The 26,173-nt window shown below is 43.1% G+C and overlaps 1 protein-coding gene across 3 annotated transcripts in view; it reads left to right on the top strand.

The window, feature by feature from the left end:
• NAT10 (N-acetyltransferase 10) overlaps positions 1–26,173 on the top strand; it is a 722,602-nt gene that overhangs the window by 54,747 nt on the left and 641,682 nt on the right. For all 3 annotated transcript variants that reach the window (XM_069623384.1, XM_069623382.1, XM_069623383.1), the window contains exons 4-7: positions 11,866–12,037; positions 13,092–13,214; positions 25,642–25,703; positions 25,806–25,920. In XM_069623384.1, coding sequence (XP_069479485.1) covers positions 11,866–12,037; positions 13,092–13,214; positions 25,642–25,703; positions 25,806–25,920 — 472 coding nt within the window. The remainder of the gene's footprint in view (positions 1–11,865; positions 12,038–13,091; positions 13,215–25,641; positions 25,704–25,805; positions 25,921–26,173) is intronic.

Here is a 26,173-nt window from a genome sequence, read left to right as displayed (position 1 = left end):
GCCCTTACAGGTTGTGGGTTTTATCCTTTTTTAAAGTTTCAAAACCTCTACTTTGGTTACCTCCATAAACGTAAAGAGCGGTGGCAGAGCATCCTGGTGCCAAGCTACCGCAGTAGGGGAAGGAGGATCCACATTAGCCCGCATAGCTTTGATGTCTTCTTTGATCAGACAGATCTTACTAGACATGGCATTCTCAATCTGGAAGTATCAATCGGTATCTTTCACCACTGAGGTGTGTGTTGGAAAATGGATTTTCAACTTCTTTTAGGATTTGAAATGACTCTTTTTGTATCAGAGTCTGCCATTTTTATCCTGTTCTCATAAGAACATTTTTTTGTCTTGCAAATGGCCTTTTTATACTCGTTGGCAGCCTGGCTGTAGTGGGATTTGTCCACAGAGGTAAATGCCAATTGCCCCTAAAGGCCTTCTTTTTCTTATGCTTAATTTTGTGAATTTCAGGAGAGAACCAGCTTTTTGAGGGAATGGGTCTCTGACGTCTTAGCTTCTGGGGCGCTAGGCTCTCCACGGCATTCCACATCATCTCATTATAAGTAGATGACAGGTCAACTACCGATTTTATATTGGTCAAGGTCATTTTCATATGGGGCAAAGAGGGGCAAGTGCTTCTAACGTAAGTTTGCGACAAAGCACTTTCTCATTGTTCTTCTGTTTCTCTTAATAGTTGAGATCAAGGGGATTTAAAAACTGATAAAGCAATGATCAGACCAGGGACACAGTCACTTCAATTTTGTCAAGATCAGTTTTCTGTGACAAAACCCAGTCTAGGCTTCTGCCACAAAGGTCAGTGGGAGGGTGAACATGGGTGAAGCCTAGATTCTTCAGCACCACTTGGATTTTGGTTTAAGGATGGAAGAGATCAAACCACATAGGTTTGTAACAAAACCCGCCGTCAGGGTGGGTGGTCGCTACAAATAATACATATTAAGGGTGGAGTTAGGATTCAGATCTAATTTGATTAGTAGAACTTCACAATGTGTTATTTCCATCAGGTTCATCTTACAAATAGGTAGGCCACTCTGATAAATGACTGCCACCCCTCCCCCCCCTTGCCACCATAGCGATCTTCCCTGAGAATGGTGTAACCCTCTGGTACTGCCAAGAGTAGCGACGGGCCCGCTGCGGTATGAAGCCATGACTCAGTCAGGGCACATATGTCGATATTCTCTACCCTGAAGTGATCCGCAACTTCCAAGGAGTGCTTCACCAGAGCTCTTGTATTTAAAACCAGGCATTTCACTGGCCTAGCACTGGGCGTGTCTTTTGTGGAAGTAGTATAGTGTGTAACATTGTCTGCTGACGCAAGCTTCGCGTTGACTAAAAGTTAAAGGGATATGCAGTTGTGCGGGATTCACAAACCAGAAGTTGCAGGGTGAAGACACACCTTATTAGGAGGACAATGGCTCTTCCTAGAGTGCGACCTGTGCCAGGATGCAGCGATGATCTGCGAAGACCGGCTGGTCCCTGAAGTGCCACGCTGAAGCGCCCGACGTAGGGAGAAGTAGGCAGCAAGGACTTCTGAGAAGTGAAGTCCACACAACTGATAGGAGCAACAAGCTTCAGGAACAAAATGCTATTACACAAGAGTGCCTTTTCTCTCGGCGGCAAGTAGAAAACTAAACAAGCATGCAATTGAAGTCACACGAAAATGAATAAGGATTCCTCACTATGTTAAAAGAAATCTGCATATTCAATCTCACAATCAGAAATGCAACGGCACGTACAAGTCGCACGTATTGGATACAATCAACTAGATGTAACAATGCAGTCCGAGCCAGCGACACGGATTTATTCGGTGGATGGAGGATAAGATATGCAACGTCAGAACGGAGTGTGAAGATGGTTGGAACGCAACTTCAATATGTAGTTAGGAGGAGCTTTCACAATGGCTGTCGCTGCAAACTCACTGCACAGAGACCCCCACGCCCCTGATGTTCCCGCCTGGCAGCGCAACATCGGGTAATAATAATATGCCTGAAAATGGACATCGGAGTTACAGCAAGCTTCTTTAAAATGTTGCTGCATTATGAACATATCCAGCTCATATTGATGCATAGAGGCGCTGAATACATTGGCAGCAAAAAGAAGGGGGCCATGGGATACAGTCGTACTTTCGCGCAATTACTGATCATGGGCCGGTGGAATGAAGTCATTTTCTCAGACAGTGCTTATCTTGTGATGATCGCTCCTCACATCCGAGGATGCTACTACATACTTACAGGTGAAGGAATTACACCCGTGTTAAGAGAAGGTGCAAGTACTCGGTAGAACTTGATTAATTCCTTATCCGTTCGAAGGATAGTGTTACCTAGTTTAAGTGCATCAATGACTGTGAACTATGGTGAATCAACAGCAGCTGCGTGGTTATGATGAGCTATCCAACGACTCTATATAAGACTATCGATATTATTAATTGTCCTATATTTCACATGAATAGGGTGCCCACTAGCCAGAATTAGTTATATGAAGTTTAATTGGCAGATGATTTTAGAAGGTTTGTGCATTAGTATCTATGCTGCTTTGAAATTCATTATAAGTTGCTTTGATTATGTTAACTCGCTTTCCTTCCTGGGCTGGTCTTTGAGAGTGATTTTGGAGAGTGAGGCAGAATGGGCTGAATGGGACGTGTCCTATATTCAATATTACTTGACTCCTATATGAAGTAGTAAGGTGTATGATGAATTCATTACTTACTCCTGGAAGATATTTATTACTTTTAGAGGAATTTTTTTTGATGTACGTTACTGTCAATATCAATTTCAGATGCTATGGGCTTCATTATGACTCTGGCGGTAGCTGTGCCGGCACCACCAGTCTTTTTTCCCGGTCCCTGGCAATGGGGAATTACCAGGGCATTACAGCCCTGGCGGTCCCGGTAATTCCCCATTGTCAGGCGCCGGTAAAAATTACACCCCATTCCCATTCGAGTCCTATTGGACTCAATGGGAATGGGGAGGACGGTAGCACCGGCACCATTCATAATGGTGTTGGTGCTACCGTCAAGGTCTGCAAGCGGGTGCCATTCTGCCCGCCAGGTGAGGCCTGGTGAGTGGAAAGGCACCCGCTCGCAGAACACATATATTGCCTTTACAGATACCCTGGTTTGTTATTCAATTATTATCAATTTGAGATATACTGTGTATATAATCCTGGGTTAATATATCTCCTATTTGCATGGGATGTAGTGATCACCTAGGTGGATGGTGGGTGGTAACCTAAGTAGTTTTTCTTCCCCTTTTTGTAGTGTTACTCCTTTATGTACCAGGGGGTGGGGGTAATGTTAAGATGTGTTGAGCCTATATCTTTGATAGGTTAATGCAGTAGTGTTCTAATTTAGGGAGTGGGTACGGGGGTAATGGGGTTCTTTGGAATGCTTTTTTATAGTGTTGAAGCATCTTCGAACTGACATTACCTTAAGAGGGTGGTTTTTTCTGTTAACATGTATTTTGTTGACAGGGCTGGTGTTGTCGAGGATAGACAGCATATTTGATGAAAGGATGGCCACTATCAAAGATGATTTTTGCTGTATTTCATGGAGTGTGAATGGTATTAATAGCACGTTAAAAAGGAAACGAATACTTAACCACCTGAATGACCTTAAAGCGAATGTATGTTTATTACAGGAGGATCATTTGATACAGAAAGAGGTGAATAGATTGAAGAAAGGATGGATGGTGTGTGTATTTGGCTCATCCTAAGGTCACATGGAGTAGTGATTTAAATTCTTTAAAATGTTCAGTTCAAGTTATGAAGCATTACTCGGGACAAGGAAGGCATATTGATTGCATTGCTAGTGAACATGCAGGGTAATTGTAATTGGTTATTTATAACGCACTTAATACCCAGAGGTTTCTAAGCGTGGACCTGGGAATTGAACCTGTGTTGCTCCGCGTCTTGCTTCCAAGGTGAGCGCATTGCCCCTGAGCTATTCTCCTGAGACAGGATGAAGTTGTAACGGTATGTAACATATATGCACCAACGGTGGATGATGGCACATTTTATAGATATACTGCCCAGACATTACTAGATATGAATAGCTCAAATATAATACTTGGAGGAGATTTCAACGAGGTATTAGACCTATTGATAGCTAAAAGTAAAGGTACTGGGACTCAATTAAGGAATAATCATTTTGAATCCTTGCAGGCTTTGATTGATGAACACAATTTGGTGGACCCTGGAGACTGGAAACTTCCTTCAAGTAGGGAATACAGTTTCTTCTCTAATGCCCACAATACATACTCTAGATTAGACATGATGGTATTGTCAGACAAAGCAGCTGAAAACTATACAAGTGGTGTGATCTGATCTGGAATATACATCTGATCATGCACCAGTGGAAATGTGCCTAGTATTGCGTTTTAATATAAATAGGGCATCTTTATGGAAGATGAATACACTACTTCTGGATGAAGATGTATTTGTTGAGAAGATTATCAGTGAAGCTAAAAACCACACAGGGGAACAGGATGCGAGAATAGTCTGGGAAGCCTTTAAATGCTCCATGAGGGGCTTATTGAGTAGTCTATCGAGTGGTCGGAAATAGAAGCATAACAGAGGTTTTGAGCCGGGATAAGAAGATTAAAGAATTAACTGAAGAAGTGTTCCGTAAACCGAATGAAGAGAAAGTTAAGGCGCTACGCCACATAAAAAGTGATTATAACAAAAAATATGTCCGAGGAGGCTGAACAAACCCTATTCCGTATCAGGTGTACATATTTTGAAAAGGGCAAAAAATGTGATTGCTGGTTAGCCCATCGTTTGAGAATTCAGAAGGCAGACAAAGTTATTCCATCTATTACTAAATTATATGGGTCAATCACCTTCAACCCTAAAGAGATTAATGAGGCATTCAAGGATTATCATGAACAACTATGCTCAAATGAGAATAATATATTTGGTGACTTAAGGAGCCTTAAAGCGGAACTACAGATGTCGAACTTAACAATAGAAGAGAGAAACAATTTAGATGACGAATTGACTGTAATTTAACTCTTACGTGATATGTATGTGACTTCTTGGTCTACTGGGATGTTATCCCAAACAACCCACTATGCAACTAGTTCACTGATTTAAAGAGAAAGATAAGGATTTGACTTTCCCTTTGAGCTATTGCCCAGTCAGTCTATTAAATACAGACAATAAAATTCTGTCAATCTCTGGCATGAAGACTAGAATTGTTACTTCCGAAGCTAATTCATGAGAACCAATCAGGATTTGTCAAAGGTAGACATGCTGCAAATAATATGAGAAGACTCTTGCAAACCGTTTCCCAGACTACTGACAAGTGTGGTGATGCAACAGTCTTCTCATTAAGCTGAGAACGTCTTTGACAAGGTGAACTGTAATTACTTGTATGATGTATTAAAGGAAATGGGTGTTGGGGAATTCTTTATCAATTGGGTAAAGCTGTTATACACCGGCCCAACAGCAGATATTGGAACCAATGGCATAACGCTCACCTTGTATCCACGGGGACGTCACTCAGCCTGTTCTGATCTCTTATGACCTCGAACCCTTCCCTGGAGTCTACTCGACTGGATACTGGGCCTGAAACACAGGATTGGTAGAGTTTAACTCCCTATTGTCTCTGTGTGCTTGAACCCCTTCTTCCCCGGGGTCCAACCCTGCCCTATGATACACAGCTCACCTTGTTTTCTTGGAAAGTGTGCTCTCCGTCCTGCTTTCAGCGCAGGGGCGCGTTGATTGATGCAGGCTCGTTGCTGCCTAGTTACTTCACTGGCAAGAGTCCGACAGGTAAGTATAATGAGTCTTTTGAACAGTTCTCCAACTTCGTTCCTTTTTTTCCTTAAATGATGGCTGGTGTCCGGGGATGGCAACGTGCTGCTGAGATGAGTAGCGCTGAAGGTGAGTGAGAGCCCGATGCAACCCTTTCGTATTTGTATTGAACTGAGTTATTTTTCTGTGTCTCTTAGGTGCCGCGACGTTTTCAGCGTGGATGCCGGTTATGAAGAAGAAATGTGGTGAGTAAGCCCGGTATGCGGCGGCTCTAGATGTTTCCACGCTAACCTGGAGTGTCTTTTTCCCTCTTGCAGATGGATGAGAAGTTCCGGAGACAGAGTTCCCCAAGAGCGGCTGGGATTCAGGTAAGCGTTTGAAACTCGTACAATCTTTAAAAATAAGCAAAGATTTGCTGAATGCTTACTAATGCCTTTTTTCTGTACTTTTCCCTTTTCCTTAGGAAGCGGTGTGCCGGGATGGGAATGACACCACCAAGATGCCAGCAGAACAGAAGGAGCGATGAATGATGGGCAGAAGCGCCGCAAGGTAAGGCTGTTCCTAACGGTGTTCTTGTTCTTGCAGGAGCTGAGCGCAGAAGAAAGATGTAGGCCTACTGGAGACCGATCCTGGGCTGAACCACACCCAAAAGACTAGACTGCACATGCAGTTCTGAGAACCGAAATATGTGGGGACATCCATCTTGACCCCATCAATGCACTACAAGTCCAATTCCCCAATGTTATCCTATTGGAGTGAGTGAGTCTGGTGCCACAAGCGCCAAGTCTGACTCCAAGTGGGTCTTTGGAGGGATGGAGAGGCAAGGCCCTTGAGGACCATGTAGGTGATTGTGGCCTGGCTCCAGCCTGGCCTCTTGGAGGGCTGGGGACATGAGGGGCAGGAATCATGACAGCGGCATGAGATCAGAGTGTTTTGAGATGGAACGGGGTACTAGACAGAGGTGCCCTTTGTCCCCGCTTTGATTTGTGATTGCAATTGAACCGCTGACAGCTGCAATTTGCGAAGAAGAGAACATACAAGGAATAGGTTATGGCGCAGTGGGTCAGAAATTGTGGCTTTATGTGGATTAACTTTTACTGGTGCTGAGGAACCAAGGCAATTCACTGCCAAAACGTATGAGGCTTATATCAGATTTTAATGTATGCTCATGCTATAAGATCAACTGGCCATAGTCAGATGCAATGCTGTTAACCAGGAGTTATGATAAACTAATAGTTACAAATTTGGGATTCAAATGGTGCCAGGATAAACTTAAGTACTTGGGTGTTTGGACCAATAAATTGGAAGGAATGGCACAAGAGAATATGAAATTCTGAGCTTTGGACTTAAGCAGATTTGGAGAGATGGAAACTACTGAACCTATCCTTATGGGGTAATGTCAACATACTTAAAATTATCTTGACACCAAAGATAACTTGGGTACTAAGCATGCTACCATTGGATGTTGGTATGAAATCTTGGAAAGAATTGGATGCTCTAATACAGAGGTTTTTATGGAACGACACGCCTCCTAGGTTGAAACTATGGAAATTGCAATTGCCTCAGGAGAGACGTAGATTGGGGGTTCCCAACTTTTATGCGTATCATCTGGCATTTATAGCCAAATATTATACACCATTATTGGAAAAGGAGCCGGATGATTGGACCAAGACTACTAGGGCCTCTATCCCTATTGGCTATCCTGACAACCACATTGGGACAAACAACTAAGGTGGAGCCCACAATGCAATTTTTGAGAAGCTCTTGGAAGGAATTTGTGAATCTTCTGGGGGAAAATGCCTTTAAAAGAATCCATATGGTACAACCCTAAAATAAGGGAGAATGGTAAAACACTTTTTGGCCAGATTGCTTCTTGGGGGACGGGGGGCGGTGTACAGTGGATTGGGGATCTAAGAAGTAGTGGCAGATGGCTGACCCTGAACCAAGTGAAGGAGATTAGGCAAACACATAATTGCTGACAACGTGATTCCCAAAGACTTAAAAAGGCAATTGGGGAGATTGAGTCTCAGGAGGGAACAGATTTCAGGACTTTGAATGCTGGTGGCAAGGTGGAGGGTGGGCTAGCGAAAACAAATATTTATAAACTGTATCTTGATCAATAGACAATAGATCCTAATGGAAGAATGGACATGGAGAATGACATGTGAGATGACTCTGGAATGATGGGTGGTTGTTGTTAAGAATGTTTGCCTATCCTCTATTAACCTTGGCGAAAGATCGCGTCAGATTAAGATCCTGAATAGGGTGTATTGGACCCCTGAGAGATTTCATAAGAGGGGTCTTTCTGATACATATGACTGTTGGGGTTGTCTTCATAGAGTGGGCACCTTTGAACACATGCTTTGGGAATGTGTGAGAGTGAATAAATGATTTCTGGAGAAGACGCCATCATTTTTAACAATGTGTTAGGGCAGAACTTGCTTTTCGATTTTACTACATTAATTCTTGGTGATGACGAAATTGAGTGACCTATGCACCTCTCAACGAAAGTGGGTATTTAGAGGTGCTTCAGTGGCTAAAACATTGATATTAAGAGGATGGAAATCGAGACTGTCTCCAGAGGTGAAAGTTTGAATGGATGAAATGTTAAAATTGGCTGACATGGAAAGATTGATTTATCGTCGGAAGAACATTTTTTAGAAGATATGGGGTAGATTCCTGGACCTGTACTAGCTCTGTTTATATTGCTTGTATTTCTGGGGATAGGGAGTAGCTTATTAAGACACGTTAATTGTATACTGTGTGTGTAAAGTGTTGTAAAATGCATACAGTGTTAATACAAAATAAAAAAACAGCAGGAGGACACCCATGCAAGAGTTTCTCATTGTACTGCGAGCATAGTGAGTATGTATATGTATTAGCATTTTTTTGTTGGATGCCCCTGCTATCCCTAGATTTTTCTTTGCATTCTGGGACATGTGTATTTAAAATGGAAAATGGAGTAATCCAATAGCATGTCCCAGAGCGCATAGACAAAAACAGGACTGACTGGATACGCTTCTCATTAATGACATGGGATATTTCTGTTGATTTGCCAACGCTAATCCATGCGCTAAAGAAACGGTGGACTATAAACGCACTTCACAGACTACTGGTTTTCTTTACAAAATATCTCTCGTTGCTTTGGTTATGCCAGGATGTTAATTTATGTTGCGACAATGAACGTGTGACAGTTGGTTTAAGCGAGGACAAACATTCTCTTAATGTACCGTTTTTGAAAGCCGTGTTTTTAGTTTGCAGCAGTCTTTCACACACTGTACATGAAGAGCGTATATTTGTGCATGCTTAGACTAACTGCCAAACTGAACAGCTGCTTGCAAACTTGCTTGCAGTCCTCGCTGTGTTGTGCATTGACCTACCTACGACTACTGATTCACTTGCTACTTCGACCCAGCAATACTACATACATGTACCTGCATAGCTGATGCAGCCCGTCTCCCCGTGAGGCGAGGCCTTTGCACGTTGAAGTCACTCCTACCAGCTTGACATAGTTGCATGTGGTTTTTCCTCAATGTAGTTTACCTATTTGTTACTGCACTTTTCACCTTGTTTTCATTTTGTACTCCTCACCTTTTCCCCGCTTCACTTCCTTCCCGCTCGCCCCCTTTTATGTCTAGCACTTGTACATTCTAAATCGTTGTTTCTATCCCTCCCTTCTATCCCCTCCTGCACTTCCCCGCCTCCCCCTTTCCCCTGCTCGCATGTCTATAGCACCTGCACGTTCCGAATGTTCAAGACCTTTTAAGAACTTTTTCTTTCATACCTTCGTCCTCTTCCCTCCCCCCTTGTCTTGATGCGCCTTGAAACAGAATTGTTGCTGTATAGCGCACATTGCACATTGCAAATAACCAATAAATAAAATGTAAACTTAAGACGGAATTCCATTTTTGTGGTTCTCGTCCCATTTTATGACACTTCTTCACTTTTTTTGCTTACTGACCTAACTTTCGGCAATTGGTCGGCTGTAGGTTCTCACCAAAGACTGGAATGTTTGCGCTTAGTACTGCCTTTAATGTAATAAATCAATGCACTGCACTCATGCCTATTGAAATGTATCAGGCTACTGTGTCTAACTTTTGTTACTTTGTATTCACCCATTTCTAAGAGTGTGGGACCACGTAGGTTTGGTATTGTGATACGAAGTGTATTTTATGTTTGGTGGCTCTTTGGGGCAGGTCACTGAATTATTAACCCCTTCACTCTCTCTAGCCTCTAAGTATATGGGTTACCTGTGTTTTAACTCTTCTCTGTACTAGAGATTACAGCGACGGTTCGTGCATATCCTGAATATGACTGAAGCAATTTCTTTCTCAATATCTCGATCTCCCTTTTTATCCCAAACCCCTTAGCCTTCTATGTATTGAGTTTGCTACCAGGTATAGTTCTTGCATTTATCTTAGGAGTATGAAGGGTCTGCCTAAGACCCTTTACTAATTGTTTATATACTGATCTAGTGTCTTGCTCCGCAAGTACTTATTTGAACTTTGTCTTATGTGTACTCCTATAATAAAATTATATACCTTTTCAGTATATCTGTGTAGTGTATTCTAATAGGGTGTCTATTGGGACTAACTGTACATCACCACTAGTCTTCCTTCCTTCAGCCAAAGACTTAGTCATGAGCCTGTTTCCTGAAGACAATACTGTTACAAGTGGCATGATATGGCATTTATAACACGCCTATACACAAATATTTAAATGCGCGATGAGGCAGGGAGGGGGAACAGAGGGAAGACAAAGACATCGATCTTACTAGGCCAGGTGACCTTGAGATTGCGCAAGTGCAGGGGAGGGATTGGGGAGGGAAAGTGCTAGGGCGAAGGGGGCAGTGCAATACATAGGATTAACAGTAAAGAATAAATAAAATTATAGGAAAAAGTGCGGCCTGCTTGTGGCAAGTGCACGATAAGTGCAGCCATCAAGTTTCCAGAGCTGGTGGGGACTGTAGGGATACAGAAACAGCCCCAAGTGCAGGGGGTTGCCGGGGGGGAGCAGTGCAGGTGTGCAGCTGGCGGGGGGAGGGTACCTGGGCCAGAGATCAGAGGGTAGCCAGGAGACTAGTGCAGGTTTGGTCAGGAGTTCAGCAGGGGAGAGGAGGAGAGAAAGCGGAAACAAAGAGGAAGGTCTTGAGGCCCTCCGGAACTGGAGATGATTCTCCTCAAGTTCCAGGGTGGCAGGGAGGATGTTGCAGAGGGAAGCCCCAGCCGAAGAAGGAGATTACCACCAACTCTTTGCTTGGAGAAGCGACTGGCTCTGAGGGAATTGGAGGCGAATGAGCAAAGAGCATGAGACCGGTAGGCGAATAACATGTTTGCTATATTTATTGCCAGAGGTGAGAAAGGGCAGAAAGAATGGTGCCTAATCTATGAATTGGTATGATATGTTGGATTGAAGGCACATCGGATCTACATGATCCGACCGCGGCTGAATGTCCAGTGGTCGGAAAGTTTGCATGAGAAAGGTGCGAACTACCAAAGGTTTGCACCTTTCTCATGCGAACACACGTACATACCCCCACCCACACCCCCAACACACCCCACCCACACCCCCAACATAAACAAACTCCACTTACCTTCTTCTTCACGCTGAGTCCCTGTGGTGCCAGTTCCCTTTACGGAAGGCTGCGGGGGTGTCCCCCGCAACCCCTGCTCACTATACTATAAAGTATAGTGAGCGGGGCGATGCAGGAGACACCCCCGCAGCCCCGTTTCTTCTTTTTTTTTTTTTACAATGCTACCATCAAAGGATCGAACTTTTGGTGTTCGAACCTTTGGTGGTAGCATTTTTATAACTGCTGGTTCATGCGAACCATTATATTCAGTAAAAAGGTACCAACCCGGCACATCTACTTCAATGTCAGTGGCACATGCACATAATCCCTTTTAGTGCAAAACCTTTCAGAAGTACTGGGTATAGAAGATAACTACCTACACGCTGGTTCCAAAATTGCAGACCAAGCACTGCAGAATCAATGTCGACTCTGTGTGTAAAAAGAAAACTTTTGTTTCTCAATATCTCCTTTTTTTATTGCAAAATATATTTGTTTAGATAAAACTGAACATGCTACTAAAAACCTTTTCTTCACAGCCACCGCAAAAAAAGAATGCGGAAATTGCAAAAGAAGATTAAGACTGGAAGCTTCAATATTAAGGAGGATGATCCATTTGAGCTCTTTGTTGCTGCAACAAACATCCGCTATTGCTATTACAACGAGACCCACAAAATCCTCGGGAATACTTACGGCATGTGTGTGCTTCAGGTAAATAAAATGTTGGATTTCTAGGTTGACTGTTATTATTGACCTTTTTGATGTAAAATGGGTTTCCATTGAAATACGGTGTCCTTGTCTGTTATCTGGATTTTGACTTTTACTGTGATTTTCTTATTTGGAAATCCAACATACATTTAAATGGGTGTACACAGGCGCCTAGTATAAATAGGTCTCTGGTGTGATTCACCTTTGGCATCCCTAGGCTTTTATAGGACTATTGTGGCTACTCTCAGTAAATGATTTGACTATCCTACTGTGTACTGTAGGTTGTGGGGATTATAGTGACTGTTCATGCACAAAAAATCCTACAAACAGGATGGCCACCGTGCATATGGAAAAGCGTGCTCTAGGAGGTACCCTGTAATAATAATTCCTTGGCGGCATTGGAGGAAAAAAAGCAGAGGCGAGAATGGGGAGAGGAGGGAGTGGCAGAAGGAGTGAAAGAGGTGTCTGGAAAGTATAAATGTTGTGATTATATTAATTTATTTGGGTGGTAGGAGGGAAGTAAGCTGAAGCAGGCAACAGCTTGCGTGGCATACTGGCTTATACTGTTACATTAAGCTAATGTTCCAGGCAGGCCAATCACATTGCCCCATGGGTACTGATGTGCACACACGATTATATTGAAATTTGACGTTGGATTTCTGTAATATTTTGTGTGTGTGAATGAAAGTATTTGTCAGCTGAAATTGGCAAATGCATTGTGCCGATAAGTCTGTCACTCAGACTGTAGACTGTAGATTGTGTGTCTCATAACAAATGTGTGTAGTTTTAGTGTAGCAGGCACACTAAACGGATCACATTGTAGAATGACAAAATGTACCCTTTTGTAAGTGGATGAGGTTTTTCTTGCAGTAATGTGCTTTTAAGTGTCCTTCTGAATGGTAAATAATTGTGCTTAAAGGAATTCTTCATGTGCATTCAGAGCATTGTCTAAATGAGAAAGTTCAGTCTTGGCCAAGCTACACTACATAAGTGCCATGGAAGCTGTTCAAAATGTGAGCATACACAAACTCTAATGAGCTGCTTTTAATTTCTTTAGGATTTTGAAGCACTCACTCCAAACCTATTGGCCAGGACTGTGGAAACAGTCGAAGGGGGTGGCATGGTCGTGTTACTCCTGCGGACAATGAGCTCGCTGAAGCAGCTGTACACCATGACTATGGTATGTGGTGCTCTTTGTTAGTGCTCCTCTGGATTTATAATTGAGCTTGACGTGATACATGGTACCTTAGGAAATAGATTCTGACTCATTGTTTGGTCTGAAAATTGTGTATGCTTCCTTTAAAGTTCGAAGTTGAATTCGATGTTGCTTGATAAATCCTGTGCCTGTGAACCTTCTCTCTTGCTGTCTGTGAGGGGCATGGTTTGCCTGCACTGTTTCATTCACAATAAATCCCTCTATACCATACTTTTCTCTCTTTGCCCCGCGTTTCCACTGTTTGTCTGCACGTATACTTGTGTCAAATAGAGACTTCTAACACCAACTTAAGTTTGCTGTAATCCTGCAGCTGGCTTCCGGTGCTGACGACAGACGTTTATTCTTTTTACGTGTAATTCCACTTTTGGTCTTTTACTTTCTTTAATGGTATTAATATGCAGGCTCTCAATTAGAGGCCCGCTTCTACCAAGGTGACTGCACCTCACCATCCAAAAATGTAATGTTTAATGCTTGGAGTAACAATGAAAACATGGAGATTCACACCAGTGCATTCCTGAAGCTTGAGAGCTAATTCCAGGAACATCTTCTGCATTTACCGGTATTAATACGTGCACATATGATGTGATGTTAGAAAATGGGTAAGAAAAAAAGACCCTAAGTGAGGGTTTACTACATTGGTTCAGGGAACAAGAACATGGAACTGTTAGTGAGGATCATTTCCGCTCTGTGTTCCGGGAAGGAGCGTGCCCCTCTTACCGTAGTCACACCAGTTGCTTTAAGAATTCACTGGGTTGCCTTGGTCGAGTAGTCGAAGCCAACTATTGGGTGGCGGCCAGTAGTGGTTAAGATCCAGGATAACACAGTATTTCCACACAGATATGATCAGGAAAATGCGCATGCATTATCTTTTTAAAATGCGCATAAAATGCTTGTACAAGTTACTGCAAAGTTTACCAGGAAGTTTCTCAAATTGTTCTTGGGTCGGCACCCTTCTAGTTGGGGTCACTCGTGAAGTCCAATATCAATTGGGTCCTTCAATACCAAGTTTGGCAGTTTCTTGCTCTTTGTTTTAATAATATTCAGTTTAAAATAAAAAAACAAACAAGCAATTTACTTTATCATACAAACACAGCTTTATAGTGAATGGGCTTGTGCAGTTCTTGGTGGTCTACTAGAGGTGTGGGCAGTGAAGCGGTTTGCAAGGTAGACAGGGGCCTGGTTGGCCTGGGACTTATGAGTCAGAGCAAGGGTTTTGAGTGATATTCTAAGGGCTACCGGGAGCCAGTGTTGGCTTCGGCGAGTGTCCGAGATATGAAGTTTCCGAGGAATGTTAAGGGCAGCCCTAATAGCATTGTTCTGAATTACCTGGAGCTTGTTGATGTTTCTTTGGCTAGTCCCTAGGTAGAGGGCGAATTGTAGCCATAACAAGCATTCTAGCGAGGATGATGCAGTTGGAGGCCTTTAGAATGCTGTTATAAGTTTGCATGTGTAGGCCGAAGCTGATACCACAACATTAGTTTGTCTTGTGAGTGACAAGGTGGAATCAAGGTAAATGCCTAATGTTTTTGTATCCTTGGAAACCTTAATGGTGTTTCTGTCAATAGTAAAGGATGTGAAGGCAGGGTCCAATTTATTGAGTCTGAAATGCGAGCCTAAGATGAGTAACTCGGTTTTTTCATCATTTAAGCAGAGCCCATGTTGCGCCATCCACGCCTGGATGACGGAGTTAACATCGTTGAGTGCTTTGGAGTCAGTTGCGTGATCAACAGTGATAGGGATGAATATTTGGGTGTCATCTGCGTAGTTGGCATAGGTGACACCCAGAGAGTCAAGAATATCGACGAGAGGCTTCGTAAACACATTATAAAGTGTCGGAGAGACACAGGTCCCTTGTGAGCACCCCACATGGGACTGGTGACGCCTCAGCAGAGGAGCAGGGTGAAAAGACCTGCATGGTTCTGTTTGCCAGGAAGGCTCGGATCCATGAGGAAGCTTTGTCTAAGAAGTGGGTGGCTGATTTAAGATGCTGGCAAAGAATGAACATATCTGACAGTGGGCTAGCATTCATGGATGCAAGTGATTTTGACCGAATCTGTTTTCGAAACAGTGAAGTGACTGAATTTGTTTTTATCTTTATTGCGGGGGAGACCCACGCCACAGCCCCCTCGCTCGCCCTTCCTTTATTTATAGCCCTTACCACACCCATATACATTTTATTACAAAAGGTTTTTGTCAGTAAAAAAAATTTAAACTATTCAGTCACTTCTTCCTCAAAAACATTGGACTCGGTCACTTCTACGGTATAGATCATTCATAGCCCTAAGATAAAAGCCCTTTTGTTGTTCATCCAAGTATTGATATGTTGACAGCTTGTACTCCAGAAGTAACTGTTGGGATGGGGGAGGGGAAATTGTACAAAAATCTGGTGAGGGTTTTAGAACATCAACATGTTTGTGATTGGCAGGGTTTCATTGGCGTTCTTCCCGATTCTCACAGTGGTAGCCTGCAAAGCAGTCAAGGCTTCACCCAGGAGGGGAGAGTGGTGGCAGTGAAGTACGGTTTACATTCACATATAATGAATATCCACACACTGAATATCCGCACAGTATAATAATCTAAATAAATGTTAGGGCAGAGTTACTTTTTTGGGGTGTCTTTGCTTAACTTTGTGAGTCTCCTAAACGTTTTTGCTTGCTTTTCCAGGTTTCTGACTTTTTTTGTACGCAGATGGACTTCTACTGAAGCCCTTCGTCACTGGATCTCATATTAGTGTGCTGCCCTGTAGTCCCATGACATGAGTCTACAAGGACAAGCACCCCATGTCGGATACAGGATGACAATGCCATCCAGGTCTGAGAGTAGGCTGATGGCAACTGTACTTTTGTTTTGGCTCTACCACGTTGTAGCCCTTTTTATTATTCGATCAAAGTACATATATGGTAGTCATAGGGTACGACTGTATTTTTAAAGAATCTATGTGATCACTGTACCGCCTACAATGTCGACTATTAAATTGCTGACTCCCATTATGGCACAGTGATCACGTAGATCATTGTGCCCTGCATCCCCCTCCCCGCCCCTCCCCCATCCACTTACCTTTTTGGCGGCACACAGTGAAGTGTGCCGCCGTGTCTCTTCTGACCCTGCAGCTTCAGTTCCTCCCACTTGTCTGGGTCGATACTGACTTTGCAGGTTCCTTTTAATTTTTACTTATCCACCGCTTAGCATTATGGTAAGCCGAGGACCACCCTGCAACCCCTGACTCCCGTCACCGTGCCCAGGAGGAGCAGGGGACACCCCCACAAGCCCCGCTCTGCTTGGGATCAGTAATGGGAGTCAGGATTTTGTGCTCACCGAAAGTCACAGTAATTGTGGGGAGCAGTACTGGAGCCAACATTTTTGTAAGTTTCCTTTTAAAATCCTAAAGGCCATTTTGATTTGTGGCCTTTCTTTTTCTGGACAATGAGGCATGGGCAAAATTGCCATTTTTCTGAAGTAGGAATTCTTGGTTTGGCGTAACATCCTCCAGACTTCCAATCTACAAATGTGTAGGGTTGTACCGAGTGTTTTGGAAGTTTGCTTAGCCTCCTGATTGTCTGGCTGCCAAACTGTGAATGCTGCATGCCCGGAAAGGCTGGGAAGGAGGTTACCAAGGGGGGTCTTTTACCCATGACATATTTCTTAAATACTAAACAGGCTACCTGAACGGTGTGGACGTCCACCTCTGTATCACTGATGATGAGGGTAGAGGAGAGCCCCTTTGGTGTATATAGCTGAGCAGTGTGTTGTTTACAACCAGACTGTTGCATTAGAATATGCCTGCAAGCAGTCCCATTGAGTTGGAAGGGACGCAGTTGAGGCACAGCGTAGGAGAATGCAGACCAGCGCAGCAGGAGGTGCCACCGCCCATGGGCGTAATTTTAGGGAGGAACGGGGTTGTTTGTCCCCCCCCCAAATTTCATGGCACACTATTTTGTCCCCATTCATTTGAATGGGGCACCTTTTCTTCAGAGGTCATGTCCCCCCCCCAACATTTTCAGCAAAGTTTCTCCACTGCCACCGACTTTACACTGCACGGTAAGGCAAGCGTGCCTTAAGGAACAGTAGTGGCAGCACAGGTTGAGCACCCCCAGCCTAGCGGGAGATGCAGCTTCCTCCAAAGGTACTGTAGGGCAGGTGTGCCTTACGGAATAGCAGCCGCTGCACAGGGAATGTGGGTGAACCTCCAAAAGCACCCGACAAGGAACAGTCTCCCTCCTCCTACTGGGATATCGTTACGCTGTGGTGCTGCACTGGTGGAGGACCGGTGCATCATTTGACCAGCTTACGTTTGTTACAACATGTAGCAGCGGCCGTTCTGAAGTCGGGAGTGCCAAAGATGTGCCTGTTTGGGTCAGAGGAGGCAGCCATTATAGAGTCGGGCGCTCTCGCTTGCATGTGCTATAGGACTGTACATGAAAGTATAGAACATTAGTAAAGCTTATAGAAGCAAAGGCAAGAGCCTTTAAAGGGTCAGTGACTTTCACTTATTGGAAATATTGATTAATACATAACGTGCTACAAATATAAGAACAAAGTGAATAGGAAACTATGGAAGAAGGATGAGCAACCTACCACCACAATTCCTCCGAGCACTGGAGAACCCACCATTAAATGGGATAATTGGAAAGAGGATTTTCAAGACTGTGTTGGCCATCTACAGGCCATCATTTAGTGTGGCGTGAAAAAGGCCGCTCCACGTGCACTCCCTCGGTTTCGAGCGGTGGGGAATTGTCAAAAGCTTGCCTGAATTGCCTTTTGGAGGAGTAGACATACAAAAGGAGAAGGCAGTGATGCTCTTAATGTCTGAGAGAATCATAAAAAAATAGACTTGCACTATGAAAAAAAGCAGGCCCTGTTGTGGAACCCTACTACTTTGGCATGATGGAACAAGTTGGATGGCGAGTCGGTGGAAGACTTTGTAACAGATGTACATGAGCTGGTTAACCGCTGCAACTTTGGTGAATCATTATAATGATCATATACAAGATCAATTTATGCTATGTGTAAGGGGGCATAACATTAGGGAAGAAATATGGGGAAAAGGAGATCACAGCATGGATGACGTTGTACAAATAGCAAAAAGGATTGTCCACATGAAGTGTCTAAAGGAGCTGGAGAGTAAGGATAAACGCAAGGGATTGGACAGTAAAGGGTGCGGTGCTATAAAAAGTGCAGATAAGAGGATGGAACACAAAACGGTTGCGAATAATGCGATTTCCTGATAAGAACATAGAACACAGGAAGAATGAAGAGACTGGTGGTGGGACTGTGCAGAAGAGACTTGTGAAAGGAGGAGAAGGAGAAATGCCAAGATGTTTCCTATGTGAGAGTACCTTCCATTTTGGGAGGTGCCCGGGATGTAACATTTAATGTAGAAAATGTGGGGAAAAAGGTGCATTTTGCACAATGTTTTGAGACTTCAAGTCTGGTGTGCGGGATGTCTCGTTTGACGAAGAATGCCATAGTGTGTGGAGTGGTTGATGCAGTAGGTGGGGTGAAATTTTCCATAAACCAGGCTGGCAGCAGGTAAGTAAATGAGACGGAAACCTCATGCAGAGGTCAGAGAACGCAATATCTGTACCCATGTTGGTGGACTCCTGGAAATCATGTTTTAAAGGGAAAGGGTTAAAGCTTGTAAAAACAAGTGTGCGTGCCAATGCCAATGGTGGTGTGAAAATTGACATAGTGGGGGAGTTCAAAGGGGAACTCAAATTCAACCAGTGTGGATATCTATGCATCCAAGAGTGGAGGATGCTTGCTTGGGATGGTGTGAACAGAGCGAGATGATCCCAGTGTGCCGGGGTGGGGTCCTAGTGACGGAGGAGAGAAAGTCGAGCAGGGTGTCCGAGAACTTTGCAGACGTATTTGAGGGCATATGGCGATGTCTCAAAAGATACCAACATCTCATTTGAATAAAGGCTGGTGCTGAACCAGTTGTGAGGGAAGGGTGAGAAATATTCCTATCTGCCTCAGAGAGGAAGCCACTAAAGAGTTGGAGCGTCCCAGGGTAATCGAGCAGGTGGAAGTGTCTGAATGGGTTTCGCCCAAAGTTGTGGTGAGGAAGGCTTTGGGAGAAGTTAGACTGTGTGTGGATCTGAGAGGACGTAATAGAGAATTATAGTGGACACATTTCCTCTGCCTAACAATGGAGAGTTGATCAGGCTAGTAGGTGGGGCCAAGGTGTTTAGCACATTGGATTTGGCTTTGGCCTACCATCGGGTGAACTTGCCCCCGTTTTTAGGGACTATACCTTTATTTTCGTGTTGAACGAGACATACAGGTTTCAGAGAATGCCTTTTGGACATGGCAGCGGCAGTGTTTTTTCAAAGAGTAATGAATGCCCTGGTTACGGGAGTCAAAGGTGTTTCTGCTTCCAAGACATCTTAGTGACGTGAGCTGATGAGAGAAAGAACATGACCAGAGGCTGGAGAGTGCTTAAGATAATCGGGGAGGACAGTTTGATGCTGAATAAGCAGAAGTTCAGAATAAGAGTGTGGGAGATCTTGTATTTATGACATACATTAAGCCCGAGAGGGGTTGAATCAGAAGGTTAGCTAGTAGCGGTCCTTGTGGGTTTGGAGAGGCCAAAGGACAGACAAGGCGTCATGTCTTTTTTGGGTCTTGTGGAGCATTGTACAAGGCGTGTTGACCAATTTGCAGAACCGGTGCACATGAATTAAAAGCCTGAACAAGAAAGCTGTGTTTTTTTTTACTGGTTTGAAGAGTGTCGGGGGAGTTTGACGAAATCGAGGATGCCATTGTGAGGGCCCCAGTGTTAGTGAGCTTTGAGCAGATTCTCACGTGGTTCGCGACGGAGGCCAGTGAAACGGGTCTAGGTGTGGTGCTATTTCAAAAGCAACATGGCGTTGACATGGTGGTGGCATTTGGGTCACGTCCTTTAAAGGAAATTCTGAATTTGGTGATTGAGAAAGAGGCTTTGTGTGTTATGTGGGCAATTAACAAATTCCAAATGATGCGATTCTTATCACCCCTATCTCCAGAGCCCCTCTTACTCCATCAGCGGAGTGTCCGAGATCGACCCCGCCCAGCAGGGGCTGTAGTACGACTAGAGATGCATATACCTATCAGTGCGCATAAGTAAATACTATCAGTGCGCATAAGTAAATACAGCAGGCAATCAACCCCCTGCAGGGGGTGGCTGCTACTCATTTGTCTGCACAGGAGCAGCTTACTAATGCCACATTATTCTTTTTGATGGTCCATCGCACATACTTTCCAGTAACCCTCCATAAGTGTATTCAAAGACATGCACTATATTTAACTCACTTGTATTTAGAGGTATTATATGCCGCTTTATTATGTCTTGTAACCTCTCATAAGATATGCGCCCAGGTGCTCTAGGGCAAGGCGCACTTTACAAATATTGAAAATGAAATTGAAATACACAATGCCTTTACTTGGATTGCCCACTCTTAATGTACATGTTCAAATGCTTCTGACAAGACACTCCGTAATGAAAACTTAATGAATGCGTTTTACGCTTTCATGTATTAAGTACATCTTTTAATAATGCGAAATAAGTGATAAAGAAACATTACTACCATAATGGTCATTATGCACAACACACTTAAAATGCCAAAAATAATTGATGAGTAAACAGCAGTTTCATTATATCTACATCTACTCAAACTGATCAACCTTCTCCGAGATGTCATAGTCACCAGGTCCTGCTATGCAATCCTCATAGAAGCACCTAAACGCACCTCCCCCCTCAATACCTCTAGATCTGTCTCAATGTGATACCAATGATGGGTAAAAAAAAGTCCATACTCACTATCTGTGATAGGCAGGTAGGTAGAGCTGGGGCTTAAGTGGTTTACACAGTCCAAGAAAAAAAAGATAACAAAAACCATCAATAAAAATGACATGGCCTTTTTCATCAAAATGCATACACAATTGAGGAAACGTGCTCTAAAAAGAGTTAATGTCAATTGGAATTGACCATGGTGCCAGCATGCAGCCAATTAGAATTGAGGTTGTGAGCTGTCTTGCCTTGGGTGGAAAAGTAAAAAATACTCCCTATACAGCTCAATCAAAATGCAACCTTCTGCTCAGATGTCAGTAGACCAAGTCCTCTAGGGACCCAAAATGTGCCAGAAAAGCCGAATATTCTATTTAGTGGCTTTAAAATCCAATCAGGGAAAAATATGAACTTGACCCCTCCCCTGTGCCCCAGTGCTGCTCTCTCTCCAGCCTTCCGTCTGCCTCATGTCTTCTTGCCAGCTCTTGGTCTGTGCACAGCAAAGTCTCCTTCTGTGGGACTCAGATGTAGCCCTTTTTATATTCTCTGTGGTCTAATTGTTAACACCTCCTATTAGCATATCTATCTGCCAGCAGCTTGACATTCTGCAGCAGCTTGAATTTGGCGAGACAAGCTCATTATCAGTGCTTATCTTTAATGCAAGAAGGCAAAAAATTGTTTGTGCTAAGAACAAGGCTAATGCACCTTTCACAAACTTTAAAAAGCTGCCCGACAGCAAAGGTCTTCACAGGAAGTTCTGTAGTCTTTTCGTAATTTTGTAGATCTTTCCTATTGCTATCTCAGTCTTTGTTTACTATTTATCAGAACACTTTTACACTCATCCTAGAAAGCCTGGAGAGCAGTCATAGGAATTGTTTTCACTAAGCGCGCAAAGTGTTCGAATAACAAGGTTGTTTGGCACCCATTCCAGACTCTTGAATGAAAACACTATTTTCTGTTCAATGTACAATTATGAACACTTTTGCTTAGCCTTGTTTGAATGTAATGTGCATTTCACATGTTTACTAAATATTAATGCATATGCATGGCTCAAATATACCACTTTAAGCATGGTTAGACATGAAATTACATGTCACCCCCCCATGAGTCATGGCACAAGCTGCAAAGACATCATAGGAATCGGGAAATAAGAGTGAAGAGACAAAGAGCATGTAAAACGGTACATAACACTTATTTGCTAAAATGTGTTCACTCGGGATCTTCACTGGTTACTAAATACTGAAACATAAACATTTATCTTCTTGCAATGAGCCGGCTGCAGCAGGTACTGGTCAGCAGAAAATGTTCAGTCGCTGATGATCGCTTATGAATCGGAGATGGGCGGATTTTCTTGACACAAAGTTCCAAACAGTTTTCATCTTTTAGTCAGGATACAGCTTTAGTGCCTTGAACATGTTCTTAGACAACCGTTCAAACCTTATCCAGCTGACGTCTTCGCGGATTCAGGTGCCTCAACACTGATTGACTAATGATAAATATCAGCTATGCTGACGTCATTAGAGACACCACAACATAGTAACGTTAGCCACGAAGCAAACTCGCATCACTGCACGAAGTTAAAGTTACACTGACACACACGTGCACACACGAAGAACATGCTTGCACAGTTCTATAGATGGAGGACAGATACATATACATACTGTCAGATGTCTTTCTTATTGTCTTTCATTAGCAGAAATGCAAAAAGCAAGAGATGCAGAGAAAGCTTGCAGCCGCTTATTGCAACTAACAATATGGAACTACCGGATCATATAAGGAGCCTGTAAGCGCCAAGTACCACTAATCTATAAGGAAAATAGTACAATATAGACATATAGAAATCATAGCATAACTATAGTAAAGCTACATGAAGCCACAGGCCTCCTAATGAGAGACAAATGAAGATTTTACAGCACCCTGCTCAGAACTGGTGCTCTCAGCGAAGGTCACAAGAAAGCAGAACATTCCTGGCTCCAGTGACAGAGACCCACCTGCAAAATAGCAGAATAAATCCTCACTGATTGCAGACCAAAAAGCTCAGTTTTGCAGTCTTCAACCACGTGGTGTGGCCAAGCTGAACAGTAACTATTTATCCTCGGTGGGAAGAGGGGCAGTTCCCAGCTAGGGAAGAGAAGAACTCATACATGTGTTGTCTAACAGCGTTGCAACCTGCAGGCACTCTCTCAGGCTAGGTGAATATAGCAGTGGCAACAATGGGGGATACAGAGCGCTGATAACAGAGCGGGGTCGCAGGTCTGAGGAGACCTGCTTCAGCCAATCAGGGAACACTGATCCAGGGGTGGATTGCAAAGGGCAAGGGCCAATGGTAGTGCTGCGACCCTGCAACAATGTAATGGATTGTTTTTGCTATAGTCTCATGCGAGACCACCTGACATGCAAGGACCAGTCAGCTAACTTCTATAGGTACGAGCACCCAAGCCACCCAATAGTATGGGCTCATAGGTTTTTGGGGATTGGTTCTACGTTGTGGCGACATTTGCTAACAAAAACTCCTGACATGGGCTCAGGAGCTGTGATTGCTGGAGAATTGTTTTTCTGTATGATCCTGGTCTGTTATGGAAAATAAAGGACCGTTCTAACTTGCCCTTGCCGTTTGGCCCCGAGTGGTTTGCTGAACGGTGATTGTGTAGCATGAACTTCGGTACTCTGGTATACCATAGTTTACAAATTAGTCTACAAAGAGTGGGAATAACATAGTTAAGGTACAAACACTCACAATATACCATTACAAAATCAACCCTAAAACTCTGAAGTATACACTCGCTGAATGCCACTACAAAGCCAACCTTTATCACTCACTTCAACTATGGTATTGGTGTAACTTAGCTTGCCTAATACTTGAATTGAGGTAACGGGTTTTTTGGGTGTGGTAGTAGGATAGGGGCAGGCCAAAAGGATCTGAAAAGAACTACAGGGAGTGGATTATGGAAATAACGTCTTCCAGTATTTGTAGATATGAAAACATGTACTTTTTTTAATTGATTTAGACAACCTTGCTCTTTGATTGGGCCAGTGCAATAACTCTTCCTTTATGATCACCCTGCAACATAACTTTGTTAACAGTCAAATTGAAGATGCATTGTAATTCCCTTATCTCTGATTGTCCATGTAAGATTGGATTTCCCAACTCCTAATATTTGTATGATGGCTAACATCAGCATGAACTGGCAAAGTAAAACCAGGTACGTGTTTTTGTTTGCTAATGTGATGGTTTTCTCCTGCACTTGATAATACACTTAACAAGAACTGAGGGACTCGGCCAGCCTGGCAATGGAAGATGCTTGGTACTTTGTGTAAATTAATCGGGAGATGAGCGTACTCCTGCCATTTTCATTTAATGTTATTTATCAATAAAGATATGGCAAACATTAGTTTGCTACAGATAGACTTTTAAAGAAGTACAGAAAGTGACTGAGAATATGTTGCCCGGTTTACAAAATGTAATACAAATGCAATCACAACAATCAGATACACTGTCAAAATTGACTGAAGTTACGGAATGTTGCATTTTTGGTCTAGTGCTGAAACAAGATGCCTTGACAATAGAACATGGTTCTGTGGTCCAGAGAGCAGTGAAAAACTAGGTCATTACAAATGTATGATCAAATCACTAAATATTGTGTTTGAAAATGAGAACGAGTGTGGTAACCTATATTGGATACAAGAAATTCATTGAGTTCATAGAGATGCTAGTGTTAATCACGACCAGACAACAAGTGCCAGGGCAATCCTAACCAATGTATGCACTTGTTTACATGAGTATCAACATTTGATTGGAATCTTTAGAGTGTCTAATATTCCTGGAGTTTATTCCTGCAATATGTCCCTTCAAAGGGGATGAAGCTGCCTACCTACATCTGCCTCACTTCTACTTCTCTATCCTGATGTCTTTATTTAATACTTGTACAGAAAGAGCTTTTACAATATATAGATTTTATACATTACCTCTGAGCCCCACTGATCATTCATCTTTGAAATGTGACATATTTTAGAACAGGTGTCTGGGACTAACCGCTTTCCAGATGTTTTAGAATGCAACTCCCATGATATCCCTCATCGTGACCTGATTATTGGGGTTAATGGATGTTGCAGTCGAAAACATCTGCAGAGCCAAAGGTTGCAGACCCTTGCTTAGGAGCCAGAGGTTGTGCCATGTTCTACATAATTCAGATAATTTTTATTTTTACTTTTTGTACTAAACCTGTTAGCTTAGTGTTAATTTGTCGTGTTCTGGTTGTTTTAGTATATATTATTTGATTTAAACTTTTTAAAAAATGCAAAGGTAGCCCTGTACTTGTAAAAACAAAATGCAAATTGACAGGAAGCAACCGTGATATGCTGATATCTTTATTAGTCTGACTTATATTTTGCTTTGCTCGCGTTTAGGATGCCATAGGCCCCTTCTTCATGCAGAACAATATGTAGTGCCTTCTTCCTTTAGAAATGCCTCAAGATGGGGCCTATATTTGGCTGAAACCTTCCAAAGCAAAATATGCCTGATCATATTTAAGACTTTATCCTTTTCAAATTGCTATATTTATTTTGTTAACGTGGTTCTCCCACAATAGATGAAGATTTAATTGTTCTCACTTTGTGATTTGCCAGGATGTTCATTCGCGCTACAGAACAGAGGCCCATCAGGACGTAGTGGGCAGGTTTAATGAAAGGTAGGTCTTTCGACTTAAGATGCTGCCGTGTTCTTTACCGTACGATAGCTGCTCAGGCCAGTCTTTTAACTTTACTTTTGTTGTAATTATTTTGTGATGCAGGTTTATTCTGTCCCTGGCTTCCTGCAAGAACTGCATTGTCATTGATGACCAGCTGGACATTCTGCCCATCTCTAGTCATGTGGCCAACATAAAACCAGTGCCCCCAAGGTCGCAGGTAATCAATCAGTCTTTAAGAGACACCCATCTGTTATATTTGTGTTATAACATTTCCTGAATACTTTTCCTCAAAATGTGTACTTGTCATTTTCTCACTTGACTTGGTGGTATGTTACTAATCCAATTGTTAATGACTTTGCCAGAATACAGACCTTTGACATGGCACAGTATTGAGTATAATTTCTGTGTTCGAGTTTCTCCACCTCAAGTGGGAAGTTGAGTGCCTTTGACTTGATTTGCATGATGTTTGT

Source organism: Ambystoma mexicanum, chromosome 11 (assembly GCF_040938575.1).
Source record: "Ambystoma mexicanum isolate Mex_15411 chromosome 11, UKY_AmexF1_1, whole genome shotgun sequence".
NCBI lineage: Eukaryota > Metazoa > Chordata > Amphibia > Caudata > Ambystomatidae > Ambystoma > Ambystoma mexicanum.
Note: the sequence above shows the minus strand (reverse complement) of the source record. Positions and strands in the feature narration are given on the sequence as shown.